Consider the following 22,495-nt stretch of genomic DNA (forward strand, 5'->3'; position numbering starts at 1 on the left):
GAGTACATGGGTGCTTTACTGAATAAGCTGCTGCCAATCTGTGAATTGTGGGGATCCAGACTTTTGCCTTTGGACTATTTACAGTAGCAATTGCATTTTGGATGTAACTTCAGCAAGGGCCTCATTTCCCCTGGAAACCACCCAAGTGCTCCTGATGAGCAGTTGGGAAGCTTGGTGTCATGTCATGCTGTTGTTTGATATACCAATTCTCTGTCTTTTAGGGGTAACTTCCTCAGGGTTTGGTACGGCTCTCTTGGCTCGCAAAGAATGTCTGAAATTCCTACTCAAGAAACTTTGCAAGATAGTGCGACTTACTGAGTGTCAAAAAAACGAATTGAAGATTTATGACCGACTCAAGGCCAAAGAATTTACTGGAATAGATAACCTTTGGGGAATTCATCCATTTTTTATACCAAGGGGTAAGAATGATTTTAAATAAATGAAGATTCTACTCTTGTAGATCATAGGTACTTGACTTTTATTGTGACTTTTAGTGTATCATACGCATGATTATTTTTAAACTAGTTATCTGAATTAGAATTTGACTTGGCATAACCAACTGTAATTTCATGAATAATTAAAAATACATAACCGACATAAAAATAGGGGAAAGTACAGTCTTTAATCTTTGAATAAATTGTCTTTTAAAAATGCATTTATTTTTTATTTGGTGCTCAAAACAAGAGCTTTCCTATAGTGATAATTCAACCCATAATGTATCAACTATAGATCCTCATCACTGCTTACCAAAATAGTTTTGTGAACCCTTGTGGGCAGGAATTATGTCCCTCATCTTCCTGTCCCTGACACCTGAGATGTTTTCTAGCAGTCAAAGGCATTCAGAAAAGGCATTCAGTCTGTGGATTGAGTGAATGGATGAAAGAGTGAATAATTAAATGGGAAACTCACGTGGGTTTCAGTTGTAATCCTTGCTCTCATTCTTACTAGGCTGCTTTTACCAAATATTTAAATGAGGTAGATTAGATATCTTAGAAGGCACTAGTAATTTTTCAGATTATTGCTTCTGTAGCAGGGTCATCTGTTTCTTTTCCTTTCTTCCCCCCCGCATTAATAATTGTTGAATGTCTGAAACACTTAGAGGAACAGTGGCAATGACTGAGGGTTCAGTGGTGAACAAAACCAGCCTAGGTTCCTGGCCAAACGGAATATCACCCTTCTCCCTCTCCCTCTTCAGTAGTACTCTTTTTTTTTTTTTTTAGTAGTAGTACTCATCATCCCCGATGGTACATCCAATGATCTAATTTCCCTAAGTCATCATCATAATATTCAGCACTCTCGTGTAGGAGCTATATGTTAGTGACTGGGACAGGGGTGATCCTTGCTTCTGCTTCCACAGCCGAGGTAATAGATGTTTATCTAGCCCTCCAAACTGGTATACGAAAAGTTTCTTCCAGGAGACGCAGTGACACAAATATTAAGTCCTATAAAACTATTATTAGTCTGCAGTTCAGCTAGATTATGGGTTAAAGATACATCCTGAATTGTCTTGGAGGCCTAAAAACCTTGGATGAAATTACTTCTGTGGAAACATGTGGCCTACACACCGAGCTTACACTTGACTCTTAAGAAAATACTTATTTGTAGGGCATCATGGGTGGCTCAGTGGGTTAAGCCTCTGCCTTCGGCTCAGGCCATGATCTCAGGGTTCTGGGATCGAGTCCCGCATCGGGCTCTCTGCTCAGCAGTGAACCTGCTTCCCTGTCTCTGCCTGCTTCCCTGTCTCTCTGCCTACTTGTGATATCTCTCTCTCTGTCAAATAAATAAATAAAATTTTTAAAAAAATACTTATTTGTAAAGGTAAATTGTGCAAGTACATGTAGTAATTCCAGGTGGGTTGTAAAAGGAGGAACATGTGCTTGCAGTTAGACCTATGTAAGTGAGTATATACGTAGGTATAAGCGCTGGAGAGACCTAAGTAGTAGGCACAGTTGAAGAACGTATGCTGCTGGCTATTGCTTCAAAGGATTTTATAACCCGAAAGTGGGGAAATGTTGAAATAGGGCTGAGCATTTTCACTACAGATGGTGCTTCACTCACTGAAAGTCTGTTTGTTAGATTCTTTAAAATCTTGGCGTTGACATGTATGTATGATTTGGTTGACGTCCAGCTAATATGTGGCTTTTCTTTTCTCTGCTTAAGGACCTGTCCTTCACAGGAATAATGTTGCCGACTATGCACTCAGTGCAGGCACCACAGCTATGAACGCCCAGAGGCTCTTAAGAGCTACAAAACTGAACAAACCCATTCTCCTGGAGGGCTCCCCTGGTGTGGGCAAGACAAGTTTGGTGGGAGCATTAGCAAAGGCTTCAGGCAACATCCTTGTTCGAATCAACTTGTCAGAGCAGACGGTAAGCTTAGTCATCCTGCAGCTGATGAGGATGAGTATAGAGAGTAATGTTTGTATCTGTTTATAGAGTTTCTTAATCAGAAATAATTAGGACATTTTCAGAATCCCAAACATTTCATGGTGATAAAGACCACAGCAACATGACCTTCCAAACTAAGTCTCCTTTTAGATTCATTAATAACTGATATCTGTAATATTATTCTCTCTAGATGCTTTAATCTCATTGTCTTTTGAGAGATAATTGCCCAATTCAGTATTTATTATAACATAGCCTTTTTTATTTTTGTCCTTTCTAAAAAAAAGTAATAGAAATAAAATGTCCTTTAAACACTCTCACAGGACAAGAGGTGACAAATAAGACTCTCCAGTAGTGGGGTCTGGGAGCAGGGCCTGAGCATTGTTACTGGCCTTTGTTTTATTTTTATTTGTTTTGTTTTGTTTAAAACTCACTAATTAATTTCCAAGTATAGCCACAGTTAAGAACTGATCTAGAGCTCCAGCTCCAATCAAGTGATAACTTGCAGTGTTGTGGTGAGAAGGTCCTTGGGGGCATGTCTGGGCTCCTAGTAAAGAGCACTAGGATTGATTAGTTCTGTCTTGGTATAAAAAGGAAAAGCGGCATAAGGCCCAAGAATTTATCATGTTAGATTTAGGGTCTTGGGATCTAGTTAATTTTTTTATGTAATGTTGGCTTTTCCTCCTTTCTGCCTCCTCTCAAAGGACATCACAGACCTGTTTGGAGCAGATCTACCTGTTGAAGGAGGCAAGGGAGGAGAGTTTGCCTGGCGAGATGGTCCGTTGCTGGCGGCTCTGAAGGCAGGCCATTGGGTTGTGTTGGATGAGGTGAGAGGACTATCTGTCATGCCAAGCATAGGGTCACAAAGGGAAAAGCAGTCATACTTTTATATTGCTAGGGCATACCTTACTTTTCATATAGCTAGGTCATGCTGTTTTGCTAGTACAGACAAATTTCTAATGAAGAAAAGTCCTCCACGGTTCCTTTGAAGAATAAGAAAAGTCACTTGTCAGAAAGCATATCTAGAAACCCTTGTATATACAAGCCACTAACACCTGCTGTTATAAGCCAGCTTCCAGAGAAAAACTGTCTCTTCACTGGTTTATTCTTTGGTGTCTGGCTGGCATTGTATTTTGTATTTATTTCATGGGTTTTTTACAGTATCAACCACATGTTTTATAAGAGCAACAGAGAGACTGCAGGAAGTTATCTTAAGAGACATTAAAAAAAATGGTGAGAAAAATGGTCAGTGTTACATGTGCCTTATGGGTAAGTTATTGACTGGAAGAACAGAGCCCCTCATGATACCTGGGATAAATGCTGAAACTTAGTGACCAGCAGGCAGCTGGAGATATGGATAGGTGATGTACAAAAATAAAAAATTTAAAGGTATGGGCAATGGCATCTAGTCATATGTCTTATTAATCCAGGAAAAGGCTGGGAAGTAGTGGTGAAGTTTAAATGATTGGTTTGATCAGAATATTGTGGATGGAACTTTTAAGACTGGCCCCAGCAGGTCCCCAAGATTCAGATGTCTTTGGGTCTGAAGTTGGAGGCCAGGCTTTGGGGTTACTTTTCAGCTTAGCTTCTTCCTACTTCTCATAGTAGGAGAGTGGTGTGTCCCATCTCCCTGATTTTTGGAAAAAGATGCCCGGTAGTATTATATTCTTTAGCCAGGGGGAAAAATGCTCAGTTTTAAAGCTTAAGGCTTCAGACCATAGTCCTGTTGGGTGGAAATGCATCCAGGTGACCCAAGACATTCTTAACTGAGTCACATTTAAGAGTAGCTTTTAGAGTTTTACATGTTTGGGAGTATTCAGTGGATTTTGTGCTTTGTAGTGTTTATGTAAACATGACACTGGAAATTCTGATAGAATCTGGGTTTTTTTGTCCCTTTGCATTTTATTGATTTCTCATTTTCCTAATTGAATTTTTCTATGTTACCTAAATACTACCACACTTTGCATCCCTGAGCTGTAAACTCCGCATCTGAAGACCTCCATTCAGCTCTTTTCATTTTTGGCACAGAAACTCCTTATATTTGTTCTTGTTCACAAAAATATTGGTGAATGTTAGCCATGTTGATCTACTTTATGTAGTTTCTATCGTGACTTTGAAACCCATTTAGAGATTTCATTCAGTATTTGAGCTGGAGAAGATAATTTAAGTATATAAAGAACAGTCTTCATCTTTAAAGATCTCATAGTGCAAAAATGAGATCTGTGTACTGGCAAGTTTTTTTGGTAAGCTGGGATGTACAAGGTAGGTCCATATAGGTGAATACAATGGATGCAGTTTAATTTTAGAGAAGATTTAAAGATTTAAACTGCTTTTTTTTAAATAAAGATGTTCACTATTTTTTTTAAAAGATTTTATTTATTTTATTTGACAGACAGAGATCACAAGTAGGCAGAGAGGCAGGCGGAGAGAGAGAGGAGGAAGCAGGCTCCCCACTGAGCAGAGAGCCCGATGCGGGGCACGATCCCAGGACCCTGGGATCATGACCTGAGCCGAAGGCAGAGGCTTTAACCCACTGAGCGACTCAGGTGCCCCTAAACTGCTTTTTAAAAAATTCAGTCTGAATGTTTATTCAGTTTACTCAAAAGTTATTGATAATTTATATACCCTAGATGTCTGACGTGTGTCTGTATATGAAATAATAGGATGAATATACTTGGCTTAAGAAGTAGAACATTACTGGGGTGCCTGGGGGCTCAGTCAGTTAAGTGTCCAACGCTTGGTTTTGGCTCAGGTCATGATCTTGCAGTTGTGGGATGGAGCCCCACGTCAGGCTCTGTGTGCAGCGGGGTGTCTGCTGGAGATTCTCTTTCCCCTGTCTTTCCCTTCCCCCATTTTCTCTCTCTTTCTCTAAAAAAATGAATAAATCTTAAAAAATGGAATGTTATTAATACTGTTTGAGCTTCTTCCTCCTGAAGACAATACTATTCTGTTTTTATACATATTCTTTTTTTTTATAGTTATATAGCATATGTAATAAATATATATACTTTCTTCAAATAGCTCAACCTGGCTTCTCAGTCTGTATTGGAAGGACTCAATGCTTGTTTTGACCACAGAGGAGAAATCTATGTTCCTGAGTTGGGAATGAGTTTTCAAGTACGGCATGAAAAGACGAAAATTTTTGGGTGTCAAAATCCTTTTAGGCAAGGAGGTGGGAGGAAAGGCTTGCCAAGGTCTTTCCTTAACAGATTCACTCAGGTAAGATTTGCTGTTGCCATGGAGACTGAAGGTGGAGTGTTGGGGCTGATAGGACTGAGGCACATACCTATGAGGATGCTCACTGTAAGAATGAGAGAGCATCGATTTAATGATCTGTTTCTCAATTCCATGTCTCTGTATTGTGAATATTAATGTGACTGATTCCCATCATCACTTCTCTTCAGGTATGTGTCCCTTTGTCTCCAGTCCTGGAAAACCGGTGTGTTATGAGTTAGTGGAGGGTAAGATAACCACCCCTCCAGGAATTCCATTACCATGCTCAGGAGCAAGACCGGTTTTTTGACCTTTCCAGGTGTCTATGTGATCTATTAAAATACTGAAATTTTTTTTATGATGAAAATAATGCATTTTAGTTAAAGTGAGAAGGAAAAGAAAACTACCAGAAGAATAAAAAATCCAGTATTCTCCATACCAGAGTCAATCATTATTAACATTTGATGTCTTTCTTACTGTCTTTATTCTCGTTTGCAGAGGTTGGAGAGTGTGTATGTGTATCTGACAGAAATGCTTAAAAATAAAAACAAATACACTTAAGTTGTATATTATCTTTTTTTCTTTAATTCACTAGAGTGGAGCTAACAACAAAACCTCTGCTGCCCTGTATTTCAAATATTTTATAGGATTCTGTATCCTAAAAATGTAAGAAAAGAGATTTCTATAACAATTTTTATGTATATCTAAACTGAGGTACTGTTACTTTGGTGTTAAATAACAATTTTACTTTGCAAGTGGTAGTCCTTCCTGGTGTTCAGTAAAGAGAAGCAATAGCATTTCTTCATGTTCTTTTTGGATTCTGTAGGTCTTTGTGGACCCCCTTACAGTAATTGACATGGAGTTCATTGCCAGTACTCTGTTTCCAGCCATTGACAAAAATATTGTTAAGAAAATGGTTGCTTTCAACAACCAAGTAAGTACCTACTTGTATTAATTGTTTTTTATTTTCATGCTGTAATAGAACCATCATTTTTTCATCGTGGGACACTATCAAATTTATCAGTCTCTCTAAAATCACATTGAATTGTAGACGTTTCTACTGGAAAAAACTACTCATTTGAGGATTACAGAAATTAAGATCTTGTGTTTATGTCAGTGTTAATGCTTACAAGAGTATTCCTGGCAGGGGCACCTGGGTGGCTCAGTGGGTTGAAGCCTCTGCCTTCGGCTCAGGTCATGATCTCGGGGTCCTGGGATCGAGCCCCGTCGGGCTCTCTGCTCAGCGGGGAGCCTGCTTACTCCTCTTCTCTCTCTGCCTACTTGTCATCTCTCTCTCAAATTTAAAAAAAAAAAAAAAAAAGAGTATTCCTGGTTTAGATGTCTGGGTTGGGAGGAAGAGACTTGGTATCAAACCTAATTTCTGTTTCAGATTATGTATGCATTTGTAGTACATTGATAGTACTTAATGCAGTGTGCTTAGCAATGGGACATGTTTCCCAATAATGGTGTTTTCTTTTTAGATTGATCATGAAGTGACCATTGAGAAGAAATGGGGGCAAAAAGGAGGACCCTGGGAATTCAACCTTCGGGACCTTTTCCGCTGGTGTCAGTTGATGCTAGTTGACCAGTCCCCTGGTTGTTATGATCCTGGTCAGCATGTGTTTTTGGTCTATGGTGAGAGAATGAGAACCAAGGAAGACAAAGAAAAGGTGAGTTTCATACTTGTTCTTTGTGTTTCTTTCCATCTGAAAGTTGATTCCTTCCTAAGGGAGAGAAAGGGCATACTCACTAATTAATACTAAACTCACTAAAGCTGCTTAGAATTTAGAAGTTAAGGAAAGAGCTCTTTCCGTTAGTCTCTTCCCAGCGGCGGCAGCAATGGATTATGCAGACAGGGCCAAGATGAAACCTCAAGACCTTCGTGGCAAGAAGGAGGAGCTGCTTAAACTGCTGGAAGAGCTGAGGTGAAACTGTCCCAGCTGCACATTGCCAGAGTGACAGGTGGCACGGCTTCCGAGCTCTCCAAGGTCCAAGTTGTTGGCAGATCCATTGCCAGCATTCTAACAGTCATCAACCAGAAAGAGAACTAAGGCGCGGAAGGAGCAGCTCTACCCACTGAGGAAGTACATGGTCGAAGCTTGAGCACTGGTGTCAATAAAACACAGACTGGGAAAAAAAAAGTTAAGGAAGGAGACTGAAAGTTCACCTACCTCAGTGTCTCAAAGTGCAGAGTAATTTGCTTCAGAGTACATACTTTATTTATCCATCTGAATCCCTTTACTGCAACCCTCCTTTAAACAGTATTGCCCCCCAGTAATAAAGAACTAGGTCTTTCAAGGTGCAAAGGGGAGAAATAGGAGGCGACAGGTGATACTCAGTAGAGGGGGTCAGTTTCCCGTTTTTTAAAGAAACTTTGAGTTACAAAGTCTTTATTCTACAAAGTGTAAGTAGATACATAAAAGAATATTCTGGGGGCGCCTGGGTGGCTCAGTGGGTTAAGGCCTCTGCCTCTGGCTCGGATCATGATCCCAGGGTCCTGGGATCGAGCCCCGCATCGGGCTCTCTGCTTAGCAGGGAGCCTGCCTCCTCTCTCTCTCTCTGCCTGCCTCTCTACCTACTTGTGATCTGCCTGTCAAATAAATAAATAAAATCTTAAAAAAAAAAAAAAAGAATATTCTGTATCTGAATGGAAGTAAAAATACCTCTTTGTAAATAGAAAATAACACTAGAGTTCCTAGCCAAATAAACTAATAATGTGTTCATTTTGTTTTGTGGTATTTAAAGTCCAGTCTCACAGAATATTCACAGTAGATGCAGGCAGGAGGCACTGTCCTGACCTCTTAATCAATGAGGATTCAATGCCCACAGTCATGGAGTATTACCTATAGTGAGTGGTAGAGCCAGCACTCCAGCCTAGAACTTTGCTTTCATATCCCAGTTGCAGCCAAATGTTGACTCATTCATTATGTGCAAGTGCCTTTAGTCATTATATTAGGACAAAATATTCACCTAGTTTTTTTTTCTTATTTTTAAAATTTTATTTATTTTTTTAAAAGATTTTATTTATTTATTTGACAGACAGAGATCACAAGTAGGCAGAGAGGTAGGCAGAGAGAGAGGAGGGAGCAGGCTCCCTGGTGAGCAGAGAGCCTGATACGGGGCTCAATCCCAGGACCCTGGGATCATGACCTGAGCTGAAGGCAGAGGCTTTAACCCACCAAGCCACCCAGGCGCCCCTCACCTAGTTTTTTAAAATATAATTTCATTATATATAATTCATATACCATCAACTAGTAATTTTATTTTCTTCATCTGCTTAACTAATTACATTGTATTCATTGTGGCCAGACCCTGGCCAATTATTGGGTATTTGATGTTAGTCAGATGGAATGTCAGTGTAAGGTATGGAAGGTTTTCTTCGCTTCTCTATGTTAATTACTTAATTCACACATACACACATACAAAGTGAGGGAAAATAGTAATAGGAGAAGGGCTTATCAAGGCTGGAAGAGTTTGAGTAAATTGAATCTGTCTTTATAAAACTAAACCAACTACACTGTGAAAGTATTTATAATTTTAGTTCTGGTAGACTGTCAGGGAGTGGAGAGTATAATATGCTTTGGAGTACAATGTAAGATCATAGAATGCCTGGACACAAAAGTATGTGACAGGAACACTTTTCTCCTGTGCTGCTTTTTGACTCCTCATCAAGGTTTGGTACTGATAATGATTTTATCTTTATTACTTTTTTCCTGATATTTCTCAAACTCATTAATTTTTTTAGTTGAGGTATAATTGGCATTCAACATATTATTTTCAGGTGTACACACCAAATTCAGTATTTGTATACACTGTGAAACGATCACTGCAGTAAGTCTAACACACATTACCTTACATAGTACAAAAGACTTTTTTTCTTTTGATGACAACTTTAAAATCTGTTCTCTTAGCAATTTTCAAATAATGCAATACAGTATTATTGACTATAGTCACCATGCCATACATTCTATTCCTAGAACTTATTTTATAATAATATTTTTATCTTCTGACTAAAGTCCATTGTACAGTGATTAATATGAGTATTATTGCTTTGTTAGAAACATGCAACTTGGTATACATACTGTGGGTGGCTGGAATTTTTCGTGCTGCTCTGGGCTAAATTAGTGTATTTTATATACCCTTAGCTTTTCTCCCTGCCCCAACTCCTCTTAAAAAGAAATCCAGAAAAGAAGTAGGGCTAATGGCAAGTTTTCTAATTGTATTTCTAATAAGGAATGAATGAATGAATAAGGAAGAAATGAATATTTCTAATGAATATAAATAATCAGATAACTAGCATTGGTTGTCATTCTACATAAATAACTTAGGCTAAAATGGTGTTTTGGAGTGAGACTGGCTTGGATTTAAAAATCACTTACTAACCATTAGTAAATCCTTATAACTCTCCTGAATTCTATTTTCTGTATCTATAAAGTGGAAATGATACCTATTTTGCAAGGCTGTAAGGATCAGAATAATCTATTAAAGCATGTCTATAATGTTTGGCACATAGTAGGTGCTCACGAAATTGTCAGTGTTCTTTATAATCTTCAGGCTACTATTCTCTTCTGCCTTTTTAGGTGATATCTTGGATGATGAAAGCAGATTGATATTTTCATCTGTAGATTTGCCATAATATCCATAACTTTAATTTATGATACATTCTCAACTGGAATCTCAAATAGTTTGAGATTAGATGACTGTTCTTTGCTTGGGTTCCAGTTTGCTTTCATTCTCAAGATTTAGTTTAATGTAATCTGTAAGAGGAAGTTTATAAGAGAAAATTCAAAAGGATAAGGAAATTGTGACTAGTGTTCACTCAGTGTTCTGACTCTTGTTTTTGTGCATGTTATCTAGAAGGTTTGGCTAGAATTTGGTGGAGTGATTTGTGCTTTAATTGTATTATCCTCATTTAGGTCATTGCTGTATTCAAGGATGTGTTTAATTCAAGTTCCAACCCATACATGGGAACCAGACTATTTCACATCACTCCCTATGATGTTCAGGTGAGGCATGTAGGAATATCCTCTATTTTACATTTTCCTTTGATTTCCTCTGTTCCCACAACCAGACACACTTGTGAAATCTCACTGGCATGTCTTTTTCAGCTGGGCTACTCAGTCCTTTCCCGCGGCAGTTACATTCCTCTCCTGTCCCGCCGTCCCCTATCACTTCTGCACCAGTCGTTACGGTCTCTGGAATCTATTATGAAGTGTGTGCAGATGAGCTGGATGGTCATCCTTGTGGGGCCAGCCTCTGTGGGCAAGACTAGCCTGGTCCAGCTTCTGGCACACCTTACTGGTCACACATTAAAGATCATGGCTATGAACAGTGCAATGGACACTACAGAGCTTCTGGGTGGATTTGAGCAGGTAAATGGTCTTGTCTTCACTTTTTTGGGCAAAACACATATAATGCTGTGGTCTGACTGATGGTCTTTTGTGTTAGTGACTACAAGCAGTTTTTTGTTTTTTATTTCTTAATTTAAAAGCATATTCTTTTGACTCTGGCCAGTGGCTATGATGAGTCTGTGCTCTGAAAATTTCAGGTTGATCTTACGCGGCCGTGGAGGCAGCTACTAGAGAAGGTGGAGGGCACTGTAAGGGCACTGTTGAGAGACAGCCTCCTTATCAGTGCTGATGATGCAGAAATAGTGCTACGAGCCTGGAGTCACTTCGTTCTGACCTATAAGCCCAAGTGTCTTGGAGATGGTGATAAAGGTATCACAATGGAGATTGTCAACAAGCTGGAAGCAGTATTATTGCTCATGCAGCGACTCAACAATAAAATCAACTCCTACTCTAAGGCAGGTGTGTGTGTTTGGATGTGTGTATCAGATATGTATGTAGCATTGTCCATATAGTGTCCATATATAGGTAGTAGTATATTTGTAAGGTAATATCTGTAATTTTTTACTAATGTAATAATTATTAACAAAACTTGAAAGTCTTTGTTTTAGAAATAAAATGGAGGGGCACCTGGGTGGCTCAGTGGGTTAAAGCCTCTGCCTTCGGCTCAGGTCATGATCCCAGCGTCCTGGGATCGAGCCCCGCATTGGGCTCTCTGCTCAGCAGGGAGCATGCTTCCCTCTCTCTCTCTGCCTACCTATGATCTCTCTGTCAAATAAATAAATAAAATCTTTAAAAAAAAAAAAAGAAATAAAATGGAGCTAGTATAAAATAATTCAGAATTGATGACCCTAAACAAAGCAAAAACAAAGAAATTGGTTAGTGAGCTTGATGGTGTATATTGTATGTAATCAGCTATAATGGTAAAGCATTTGCATGTAAAGCTGGTTTTATTTTTTTGTTGGCTTTTAAAACTAATTTCTCAGGAAATTAAACATTCTATTTTATTTTAAATTATTTGAGAGAGAGTGCTCTCGAGAGAGAGAGAAGGTGTGGGGGTGGGGGGAGGGGCATAGGGAGAGGAATACGCAGACTTCATGCTGAGCAGGGAGCCCAATGTGGGGCTTGATCCCAGGACCCTGAGATCCTGACCTGAGCCAAAGGTAGACGCTTGACCAACTGAGTACCTGGGCATCCCAAGATATTAAACATTTTAAATGGGAGAATAGCAGTCTACATTGATTGCTAGGATTTGTTTATTAATTTTGTATAGAAAGTGGAAGAAATTCTTCAGTTAACATGGAAACTTCTCTAATTTTGTGGTGCAGTTTTCTGGGTGATGATGAGCATGCTATTAGGGAAGATTAAAGTCTCATAGGTTGTGTCAGTCACTATGATTGGCATCTTTTCTTTCCAAAGTCTGTTTGTAACTGGTTACAAAGGGTTGCTTCCTTAGAGATAAAGAAATGAGATGCCTCTGTTCTAGCTCTGTAAACAATGTATCTGTAGCTGTGGGTCAGATAGTTTACTTTCTTAGGCAAGAGAATGATTTCATGTATTTATTTATTTTAAAGATTTTATTTATTTATTTGACATAGACATAACAACAGAGGGAACACAAGCAGGGGGAGTGGGAGAGGCAGAAGCAAGCAGGGATCCTAGTGCGGGGCTTGATCCCAGGATGCTCTGAGCTGAAGGCAGAGGCTTAATGACTGAGCCATCCAGGTGCCCTGAGAATGATTTTATTGTTGATTTGATCTGTCACTTCCCAATTCAAGCTCACTATTTAGATTTGAAATCCTTTCCTCATTCACTCAAATTTGTTAGAGATAATTAATGAAGTTATACATTCACTTTATATAGTTTTTAAAGATGGGTATTGTAAAACTCACCATTGAGCTATGAATTCCAACTGGGTGGTAGGCCCTATATTAAATATTTACTTTTAAATCTTGCAACACCACTGCATTACAAGGAAAGATTATCTCTGTTTTATGCTTCTGGACGTGGATGCTCATAAAGGTTAAATGATGTGCTCAATGTCATACAGTTACGAAGTATCCAGACCAGGTTTTGGATCTAATCCTCTGATCTTAAAGCCTTCGTTCTAGTGCTTCTTTTTATCTTTCAGTTTAAATTTAAATATTTAAAGTTCTCACAGCTCATTCTAAATACTGCTTTTTAATTTAGGATTTACTTTCATAATGAGTAATTTCTTAGGGATATTATAGCAAGAAAAGGTGAGTCTGGAGCACTTTTTCTACTTTATTTTTGATCAAAATGTGTTTTCTCTTTAAACTTTTATATCTTTTAACGTTACCATGAAGATGTATGAGTGTTAAATTATGAACAGGAGAAATAGAATATATTTATCTTAAATGCTTGTGCTTTTTTATACTAGCTATATTAACATCTTTGTCTGCTAATTTCATCATCTATGATTTCTGGATGTGTTCTATTGACTTTTCTCCTGGTTATAAGTCATATTTTCTTTGTGTGTCTAGTAATTTTGATTGGATGCTGGAAATTTTGAATTAAGTTGGCTTAGTCCTGCATTTTTGTTGATCCTTGAACAACATAGGTTTAAACTGGATGGGTCCACTTACATGTGGGGTTTTTTTCCAGTAAATAGATGCACAGTACTGTAAATATATTTTCCTTAAAATTTTTAAAATGTTCTTTAGCTTATTTATTATAAGAATACAGTATATAGTATATATGATGTACATAGTGTATTAATTGACTTATTGGGAAGGTGGCTTTTAGTAGTTAGGTTTTTGAGGAATCAAAGGTTATATGTGGATTTTTGAGTGCTTGGGGAGAAGTTAGGACCCTTATCCCTTTTGTTTTTTAAGGGTCAGCTGTATTTCTTTAAAGACTTCTGGACTTTGTGGATTAGTTTGATCTTGTATTTTTATTTGATCTATTTAGACTAAAAAAAAAAACAGTACAAGCAGTTCACCCATTCCGCTCCTCACCCCCGTGCCCCGCCCAACTCCCTCAACCTCCAGTCTGTTCTCTCTATCCAGAAGCTTGGTCTTTGTTTAAGATCATACATACAAGAGAGATCATACGGTATTTGTCTTGCTCTGACTTAGTTCATTTAGCATAATGTTCTTGAAGTCCATCCATGTTGTCACAGATGGCAAGATTTCATTCTTTTATATGGCTAAATAATATTCCATCATATATAGATAGATAGATAGATAGATCACAATTTCTTTATCCATTTTTCTGTAATAGACAATTAGGTTGTTTCCATATCTTGGCTATTGTAAACAGTCCTGTAGTGAACATGGTGGTGCATATATCTTTTCAAGTTAGTGTTTTCATTTTCTTAGGCTAACTACCCTGAAGTGGAATTGCTGGATCATATGTAGTTCCATTTTTAGTTTTTTTTTTTTTAAGATTTATTTATTTATTTGACAGACAAAGATCACAGATAGGCAGAGAGGCAGGTAGAGAGAGAGAGGAGGAAGCAGGCTCTCCACTGAGCAGAGAGCCCGACTCCGGGCTTGATCCCAGGACCCTGAGATCATGACCTGTGCCAACGGCAGAGGCCTTACTAACCCACTGAGCCACCCAGGCGCCCCCATTTTTAGTTTTTTGAGGAACTTCTGTACTGTTTTCCATAGTGGCTATACAAATTTACATTCTCAGAGTAGTGCACAAGGGTTCCCTTTTCTCCACATTCTTGTGAACACTTGTTATTTCTTATTTGATAATAGCCATTCTAACAGGTGTGAGGTGATCTCTCATTCTAGTTTTGATTTCTATTTCCCTCAATTATTATGAGCATCTTTTCATGTACCTGTTGACTATCTATAGGTCTTCAGAAAAATGTCTGTTTAGACCCTCTGCCCAGTTTTTAATGGGTTTTCTTGTAATTTTGCCATTGAGATATAGGAGTTATATATATATTTTGGATATTAGCCCCTTATCGGATATATGACTTGCAAATATTTTCTCCCATTCAGTAGATTGCCCTTTCATTTTGTTGATGGTTCCCTTGTTGTCCCAAAACATTTTAGTTTGATATAGTCCTACTTGTTTATTTTTGTTTTTGGTGTCATATTTAAAAAGATCATCACCAAGACCCGTGTCAAGGAACTTACCACTTATATTTTCTTCTAGGAGTTTTATGGTTTCAGGTCTTTCATTCAAGTCTTTAATCCATTTTGAATTTTTGTATGTAGTATAGGACAAATGGTACAGTTTTATTCTCTCGTATGTGGCTACCTAATTCCCCCAGAACTGTTTTTAATTGAAGAGATTGTCCTTTCCTCATTGTGTTTTCTTGGTTCCCTTGTTGTAAATTAATTGGCCATATATGTGTGGGTTTATTTCTGGGCTCTCTTTTCTGTTTCACTGATGTATATGTCTGTTCTGATGCCAGTATCATGCTGTTTTAATTAGCTTAGCTTTGAAATATGGTTTGAAATAAGGGAACCCAGTGCCTCCAGCTTTGTTCTTTGTTTTAAGATTGCCCTGGCTATTTGGGTCTTCTTTGGTTCCATACAAATTTTAGCCTTATTTGTTCTATTTTGGTGAAAAATACACTGGAATTTTGATAGGGATTATATTTAATCTGTATATTGCTTTGGAGAGTATGGACATTTTAACAATATTTGTCCAGTCCATGAACAGGGAATATCTATCCATTTATTTATGTCTTCATCAGTTTGTTAATGTCTTAGAGTTTCCAACATGATCTTTCACCTCCTTGGTTAAATTTATTCCTGGGTATTTTTTTTATGTTAGTGTAAATGTGATTGTTTCAGTTGCACTTTCTGATAGTTTATTATTAGTGTATAGAAACACAATGGTTTTTGTCTATATTGATCTTGTATCCTGCAACTTCACTCAATTTATTTATTGTGTGTGTGTGTGTGTGTGTGTGTGTGTGTGTGTGTAGGGTTTTCTGTAGGTAGTATTATGTCATGTGCAGATAGTGACAATTTTCCTTTCCAGTTCGGTTGCCTCTTATTTTTCTCTCCTAATTGCTCTGGCCTGGAATTCCATTATTGTTTTGAATAAAATGGTGAGAGTAGACATTCTTGTCCTGTTCCTGATCTCAGAGAAAATGCTTTCAGGTTTTCACTGTTAAGTAATGATGTTATCTGTAAGCTTGCCGTATATAGCTTTTATTATGTTGATGCATATTCTATCTATACCCACTTTTATATTAAGAGCTTTTTTTAATCATGAATGGATGTTGAATTTTGTCAAGTGCTTTTTCTGCATCTACTGAAATGATCATATGATTTTTATCTTTCATTTTGTTAATGTGTGGTATCACATTGATTTGCAGATAATGAACCATTCTTACATCCCTAGAATAAATCCCACTTGATCATAGTGTATGTTCCTTTCACTTTGTTGAATTTAGTTTGCTGATTGTTTTGTTGAGAATTTTTGGATCTATGTTTATCAGTAAAATTAGTCTATAATTTTTTTTTTTAAGTAGTCTCCATGCCCAACATCAGGCTTGAACTCATGACCCTCAGATCAAGAATTGCATACTCTAGGGACATCTGGGTGGCTCAGTGGGTTAAGCCTCTGCCTTTGGCTCAGGTCGTGATCTCTGGGTCCTGGGATCAAGCCCCGCATTGGGCTCTCTGCTCAGCAGGGAGCCTGCTTCCCCGCCTCTCTCTGCCTGCCTCTCTGCCAGCTTGTGATCTCTCTCTGTCAAATAAATAAATAAAATCTTTTAAAAAAAGCAAACAGAATTGCATACTCTACCAACTGAGCCAGCCAGGCTGAAATTTTCTTGCAGCATCCTTGTCTAGTTTTGGTATCAGGGTAATGCTGACTTTATAATGAGTTTGGAAAAGTTCCCTTTTCTTCTTCCTCTTCTTTTTTTTTTTTATTTTTTTTGGGAAGTGTTTTGAGAGGTGCCTGGGTGGCTGGATGGCTCAGTTGGTTAAACGTCTGCCTTTGGCTTAGTTCATGATCTCAGGGTCTGGGATCAAGCCCTGCATCGGGCCCCTTGCTCAGCAGAGAATCTGCATTTCCCTCTCTCTCTGACCCTTTTCTCTGCTCATGCTCTCTCTCTGCCTCAAAAAAAAAAAAAAAAAAAAAAAGAGAGAGAGAGAAAAAGGAGTTGTTCAAGAAGGATGAATAAGATGAGTATTTATTCTTTTTAAATGTTTGGTAGAATTTACCAACTCTATCTCCTTTCTGGGTGACACTGATTTATTTATTTATTTATTTATTTATTTAAACATAAAATGTAAATGTATTTTTGTTTCGGGGGTACAGGTCTGTGATTTATCAGTCTTACACAATTCACAGCACTGGGTGACACTGATTTATTATAGTCCCATGAGATCAGGAACTCAAGCTCCGAGGCATCCCTGGGTAGTAACTATAAAAATTAGGGCCCAATGGGGTGCCTGGGTGGCTCAGTGGGTTAAAGCCACTGCCTTCGGCTCAGGTCGTGATTCCAGGGTCCTGGGATCGAGCTCCGCGTCGGACTCTCTGCTCAGCGGGGAGCCTGCTTCCTCCTCTCTCTCTGCCTGCTTCTCTGCCTACTTGTGATCTCTGTCTGTCAAATAAATAAATAAAATCTTAAAAAAAAAATTAGGGCCCGAGATTTATGTAAAAGGCTTTCTGGGAGGTACTGGTGCTTCTGAGATCCACAGAGGAAGAGCACAAAGTTGACACCTGTCAGTCTTCTTCCCTGGAGGGTGTTCCAGCAGGCTCTAGGATGTATATGTTATATTAGATGCCTGCTCTTGAGGTTGTGTCTTTAATGCAAGGAGGTGAGCCTCCTTCACTTTAAATCTGGGTGCAATTGGTTGCCTCTGAGCTGGGCCCTGGTGGAGTATGAGTGTGTGAGCCTTTCTCTGATTAGTCTTGTGCTCTTAGGATGCAAGCCCTGTTGTTTTTAGAAGGTAGACGTTTTGAAGGCTTGCCTTTCAGGCACGTGTTTTAAAAGTTGGGGTTCCTGGGGCACCTGGATGGCTCAGTTGTTATGTGTCTCCCTTTGGCTCGGGTTATGATCCCAGGGTCCTGGGATCAAGCCCCACATCGGGCTCCTTGCTCAGTGGGAAGCCTGTTTCTCCCTCTCCCCCTGCTTGTATTCCCTCTCTCACTGTGTATCTCTCTGTCCGATATCTCTCTGTGTCTCTCTCTGTCAAATAAATAAGTAAAATCTTAAAAATAAAAATTAAAAAAAGGTGGGATTTCTGTTGTGTGGTTCAAACCGTTTGCTCCATAGTGAAAAGTTCCAGGTTTTTAGGTCCTTCCCAGTTGTGGGTCACAGCATGGGGTTGGGGGTTTATGGTGAGATTATTTCTCAGCCTTTCCTATCTGCTTCAGTGTAGCAGGTAGTTTTTGTTTTGTTTTGTTTTGTTTCCCCCCCTCCATTTGCCTGGTATGTAGTTGTTACTCAACCAGACCTTAGGGTTTTCTTGGAGGAAGTTGTCCCATATATAGCTGTCGATTCAGTGTGTCCATGGGGGTAGGGTGAGTTCAGGATCTTCCTACACTGCCATGTTGAACCAGATAATTTCGATCTTTTCAAACTTAATTTCAAGCTTTTTAAGGTCGTTCAGAGTAACCTTTACTCTAGGGCTAGATTAGCCCCACTTTTTTTTTTTTTAAATAAAGATTTTATTTATTTATTTGACAGCGCACAAGCAGGGGGAGTGGCAGACAGAGGGAGAGGGAGAAGCAGGCTCCCCATGAGCAGGGAGCCTGATATAAGGCTCCATTCCAGGACCCTGGGATCATGACCCAAACTGAAGGCAGATGCTTAACTGACTGAGCCACCCAGGTGCCCTGAGATTAACCCCACTATTTAGGCATCTCTGCTGAATGGCCTGTGTATTCAGTGGCATCTTTTCAGTGTGGCTGGTGGGAACTGGAGGGATGCTCAGTCTTGTACAAACTCTGGGAATTTTCCAATGATAATTCCCCAGCAATTGTCCTTTTCTTGTGAGTTTTCCCATCCTTGTGGAGCCTCACCTTTTACCTGCACATGCAGACTGTTATTTAGCCCAAAACTTCAGAGGCCCTTATCTAGGTTTCTGGAGCTCTGTGAGTAGCTCTTTCATCTCAAGGTGCTCTGCCCTTCAGTCTAATTGTCTTGGCCTCCCTGAGTTCCAGTCTGTCCACTCAAATCAGTGAGACCTCTGTGGTATGTTTGAAAGTTCCGTCTCCTGCTTTGCAATTCAGAAATTGCTTCCAGGCAGAAACTGAGGACAATTACAGGGCTTTCTTCAGGTACCACAGCCCTGTGCCATTGCTGGAAGCAGCTGTTTCAAATATTTTGTATAGTTTTTTAGTTGTCAGCCGTGGAGATAAAGTTGAACCCTTGAATAAGGGTCCAATGCATTATGCTTTGTGATAAGAATACGGGGTCATAAGGCAGTTTCCAATAAAAAAGAGCAGTTGAAAAATTTCTAGGGATGGGCTATATAAACTATAAAGCACTAAGCAAATAAATAGCAGTTGTTACTATAATCCTATGATATGGTCTTTAGGAAGAAAGCCTGGTTTAATGACATTGATTTTCATTGTGCCAACTTTTACTGCCCTTTCATTTGATAAAAATGCAGTAATAGGTGGGAGACATTATTCTTCTTGTGCCATTTGAGAAACTGTAACCAAGAGTATTTACCTTATCTGTCACCTTTGAGTTACCTCTACCTACCCATTAATTCAGAATGCCATTAAAAAGTATTTTCTGCTACCAGACCTAATTTTTTTTTATCTTGTTTTGTTAAAACAAAAACAGAAACCTTTATTTATACTTCATTACGAAACTTTTAGAACTTGGCCGTAAGTTTCCAATTTTCTTTTAATAAAATCTTAGGGGGTATTGTTTGTTTTTCTTTTGTTTTTTTTATTGCTGTGGTTTGAAATTAAGTGCTGTGGCTGTGACATTTCAGAGTTTGCCAAACTTGTGGAAGAGTTCCGAAATTTTGGGGTGAAGCTTCTGCAGTCCACCAGTGGCCACAGCCGTGGCACATTTGAATGGGTTGACAGCATGTTGGTTCAGGCTCTGAAGTCTGGAGATTGGCTTTTGATGGACAATGTTAACTTTTGCAAGTAAGGACCTTCTGCTTAATCACAAGATTGAAATTTGGGATATGCTTGTCAAAGTAGAACCCCAGCTGGAAGTTCTGGCATTTTGAACCCATTATTAGCTAGAAACGTATCCTCACCCATATTCTGTAGACTGATGCCTGTTGAGAACGAAGGTAGTTGGTCATTAGCTGCAAGATTTTAGTTCTGTCTGACTGTTTTGAGCTAAATTGAAGGCTAACAGAATTGGATTACTTTCCCAACCATTTTTGAGGTAGACATTTTTATATAACATCAAAAATATTCTTTTTGTTAGGGGCATTCTTGAGGGCAGATTTTTGAAATGGAGGATCTTTTACAGGGCAGACATTTAGTAAATGTGCATCAGTGTGTCCTGCTTTGATTCTAAAGTAAGGACAGAGATATCATAAAACTGCCATAACACGAGGCATAATAGAAACTACTCCAGGTCCGATGATGGGTTTCTCTACCTGGAGTGTTTTTCAAAATGTTTGAATTGAAATCCAGTTGCCTTCAGATTGATTTGATAATGTTGGGAAGTGGGGGAGATAAAGGGGGAAAGAGAAAAGAAAGAGCTATATCATGGGACAGTTTTCCTTAATTTATTTAATCATGGAACAAATATTTTGTATATTTACTGTGTATGAATCTCTGGGCAACATGCCTTGGGGAGTGAAAAGGGGGATGTACAGGGAGAGAGCGAGCACAGTTCTATATGGGGGAGTGGTCCATGCTGAAGGAGGATATGGGTCCGGAACAGTGGGAGGCCTGTGTAAGGAAAAGTAGAACCAGTGTAGCATGTCAGTCTGTCACCACTGTATTTGAATTCTCTTTGTGCAGCCCATCAGTGCTGGATCGTTTGAATGCTTTGCTTGAACCTGGAGGTGTTCTCACTCTTAGTGAGAGAGGAATGATAGATGGATCCACTCCCACCATAACACCAAATCCCAGTTTCAGGTATTCGTGCCTCTTAAGTTTCTTCTAAGAATCTGACTCCCTCAGTGGGGGAGGTGGACATTCAGTAGGACCTTCTTACATGTCATATTTATGCATCCAGTCATAAGTATGTTCACCTACTTATTGATTCAGTTAACACATATTTATGGTGGCTTTGCTATTTGCCAGACTCTGGGAGCTCATCAGTAAACAAGAGGGGGCTCCTGGCTGTCTTAGTAGGTAGAGCATGTGACTCTTGATCTCAGGGTCATAAGTTCAGGCTCCACATCGGGCACAAAGCTTATTTAAAAAATGAAATAATAAAAAATTAAACAGAGGTGAGGTCCTTGCAGTAGGTTGGGGCTAAAGGGTAGAAGCAGAAGACTGATCATGAGTCTTTTCCAGTAGTTCAAGTAAGATATGTGATAGCTTAGACTAGGATGGCCATATGAGTGGGACTTGCTGATGGATGTGTGGGTTGAAAAAAAGAAGCAGCAAGGATTTTACCTGAATTTTTGGCTTGAGTAATTGGGTAAATATGGGAGCCATTTATTGAGAAAGGGAAGACTGGCAAAGGAGCAGGTTTGACATGGGGAAGGTCAGCAGGGAATCCGCTGTGTAGCGTTGGAGATGTCAGGCGGCTAGGTGGAGGTGTTGCTAGACATTGAATATATGAAGGTAATTGTTTCAGGAGAATACATTGCTCTCTTTTCTGATCTCTGTAGGTACGTTAGAATGATGAATTAGCACTATCTGATTTGGGGAATATCTGAAAATAAGAATTTTAACATTCTCAGATAGCTTTAAAGGTGCACTGGATAAACAATAGTTCCTAAAGAGAGTAGGTCTAGAGAAACTGATGTTGCTATATTGATGCATTTTGGCACTAGAAGGTAGAACACAGATGAAAATGGCAGACTTTGAGTTAATGGTATCTCCCTTGATAAGCTCCCTGAAGAGGAACCACATAGGATTTGCCCTAATTGTTGCTGAACTACATCATTGGTTGCAACTGGGAGTTTAATTTATTTTTCTTTGAATTACTCTATTACTAGACTTTTTCTCTCAATGGATCCTGTTCATGGAGAAATATCCCGAGCTATGAGGAATCGTGGACTTGAAATCTACATTTCTGGAGAAGGGGATGGGAACATCCCAGATGACCTGGATATGAAAGTTCTGTTGCACAGCCTTGGGTTGGTGGGGGATAGTGTGTGCGACAGCCTCTTGGCTCTACACACAGAGATCCAAAGCACTGTAGTAGGTAAGGTGCTTGACTTCTAGGCCTCTGCAGAGTTTTATTCTTCTAGAAATTCTTATATGTTATTCCATTTGACTGCTAACCTAGGAGTTCTTAAATTTAGTATACATGCAAATAGAAATTACCAGAAAAGTATGTTAAAAATGTAAATGTGCTGATGCCCTTCTTCCCCCTAAGAGAATGGGTTCAGCAAGTCTGGGTGAGGCACAGAAATTAATATTTTAAAGAAGCTGCCCAGGTAGTTCTGATGGATTCATTCAGACACCCTTATTTTGAGGAATACTGCTTTAAGCACTAAA

At 39.0% G+C, this 22,495-nt stretch overlaps 1 protein-coding gene across 1 annotated transcript in view; it reads left to right on the plus strand.

The window, feature by feature from the left end:
* MDN1 (midasin AAA ATPase 1) overlaps positions 1 to 22,495 on the plus strand; it is a 172,830-nt gene that overhangs the window by 83,063 nt on the left and 67,272 nt on the right. Inside the window, exons 35-46 of the mRNA XM_080806492.1 lie at positions 222 to 419; positions 2,161 to 2,369; positions 3,089 to 3,211; positions 5,406 to 5,603; positions 6,424 to 6,531; positions 7,079 to 7,267; positions 10,514 to 10,603; positions 10,706 to 10,969; positions 11,146 to 11,407; positions 19,843 to 20,002; positions 20,840 to 20,956; positions 21,991 to 22,199. Coding sequence (XP_080662618.1) covers positions 222 to 419; positions 2,161 to 2,369; positions 3,089 to 3,211; positions 5,406 to 5,603; positions 6,424 to 6,531; positions 7,079 to 7,267; positions 10,514 to 10,603; positions 10,706 to 10,969; positions 11,146 to 11,407; positions 19,843 to 20,002; positions 20,840 to 20,956; positions 21,991 to 22,199 — 2,127 coding nt within the window. The remainder of the gene's footprint in view (positions 1 to 221; positions 420 to 2,160; positions 2,370 to 3,088; positions 3,212 to 5,405; positions 5,604 to 6,423; positions 6,532 to 7,078; positions 7,268 to 10,513; positions 10,604 to 10,705; positions 10,970 to 11,145; positions 11,408 to 19,842; positions 20,003 to 20,839; positions 20,957 to 21,990; positions 22,200 to 22,495) is intronic.

The sequence above is a fragment of the Martes martes genome (assembly GCF_963455335.1).
Source record: "Martes martes genome assembly, chromosome: 6".
Classification (NCBI taxonomy): Eukaryota; Metazoa; Chordata; class Mammalia; order Carnivora; family Mustelidae; genus Martes; species Martes martes.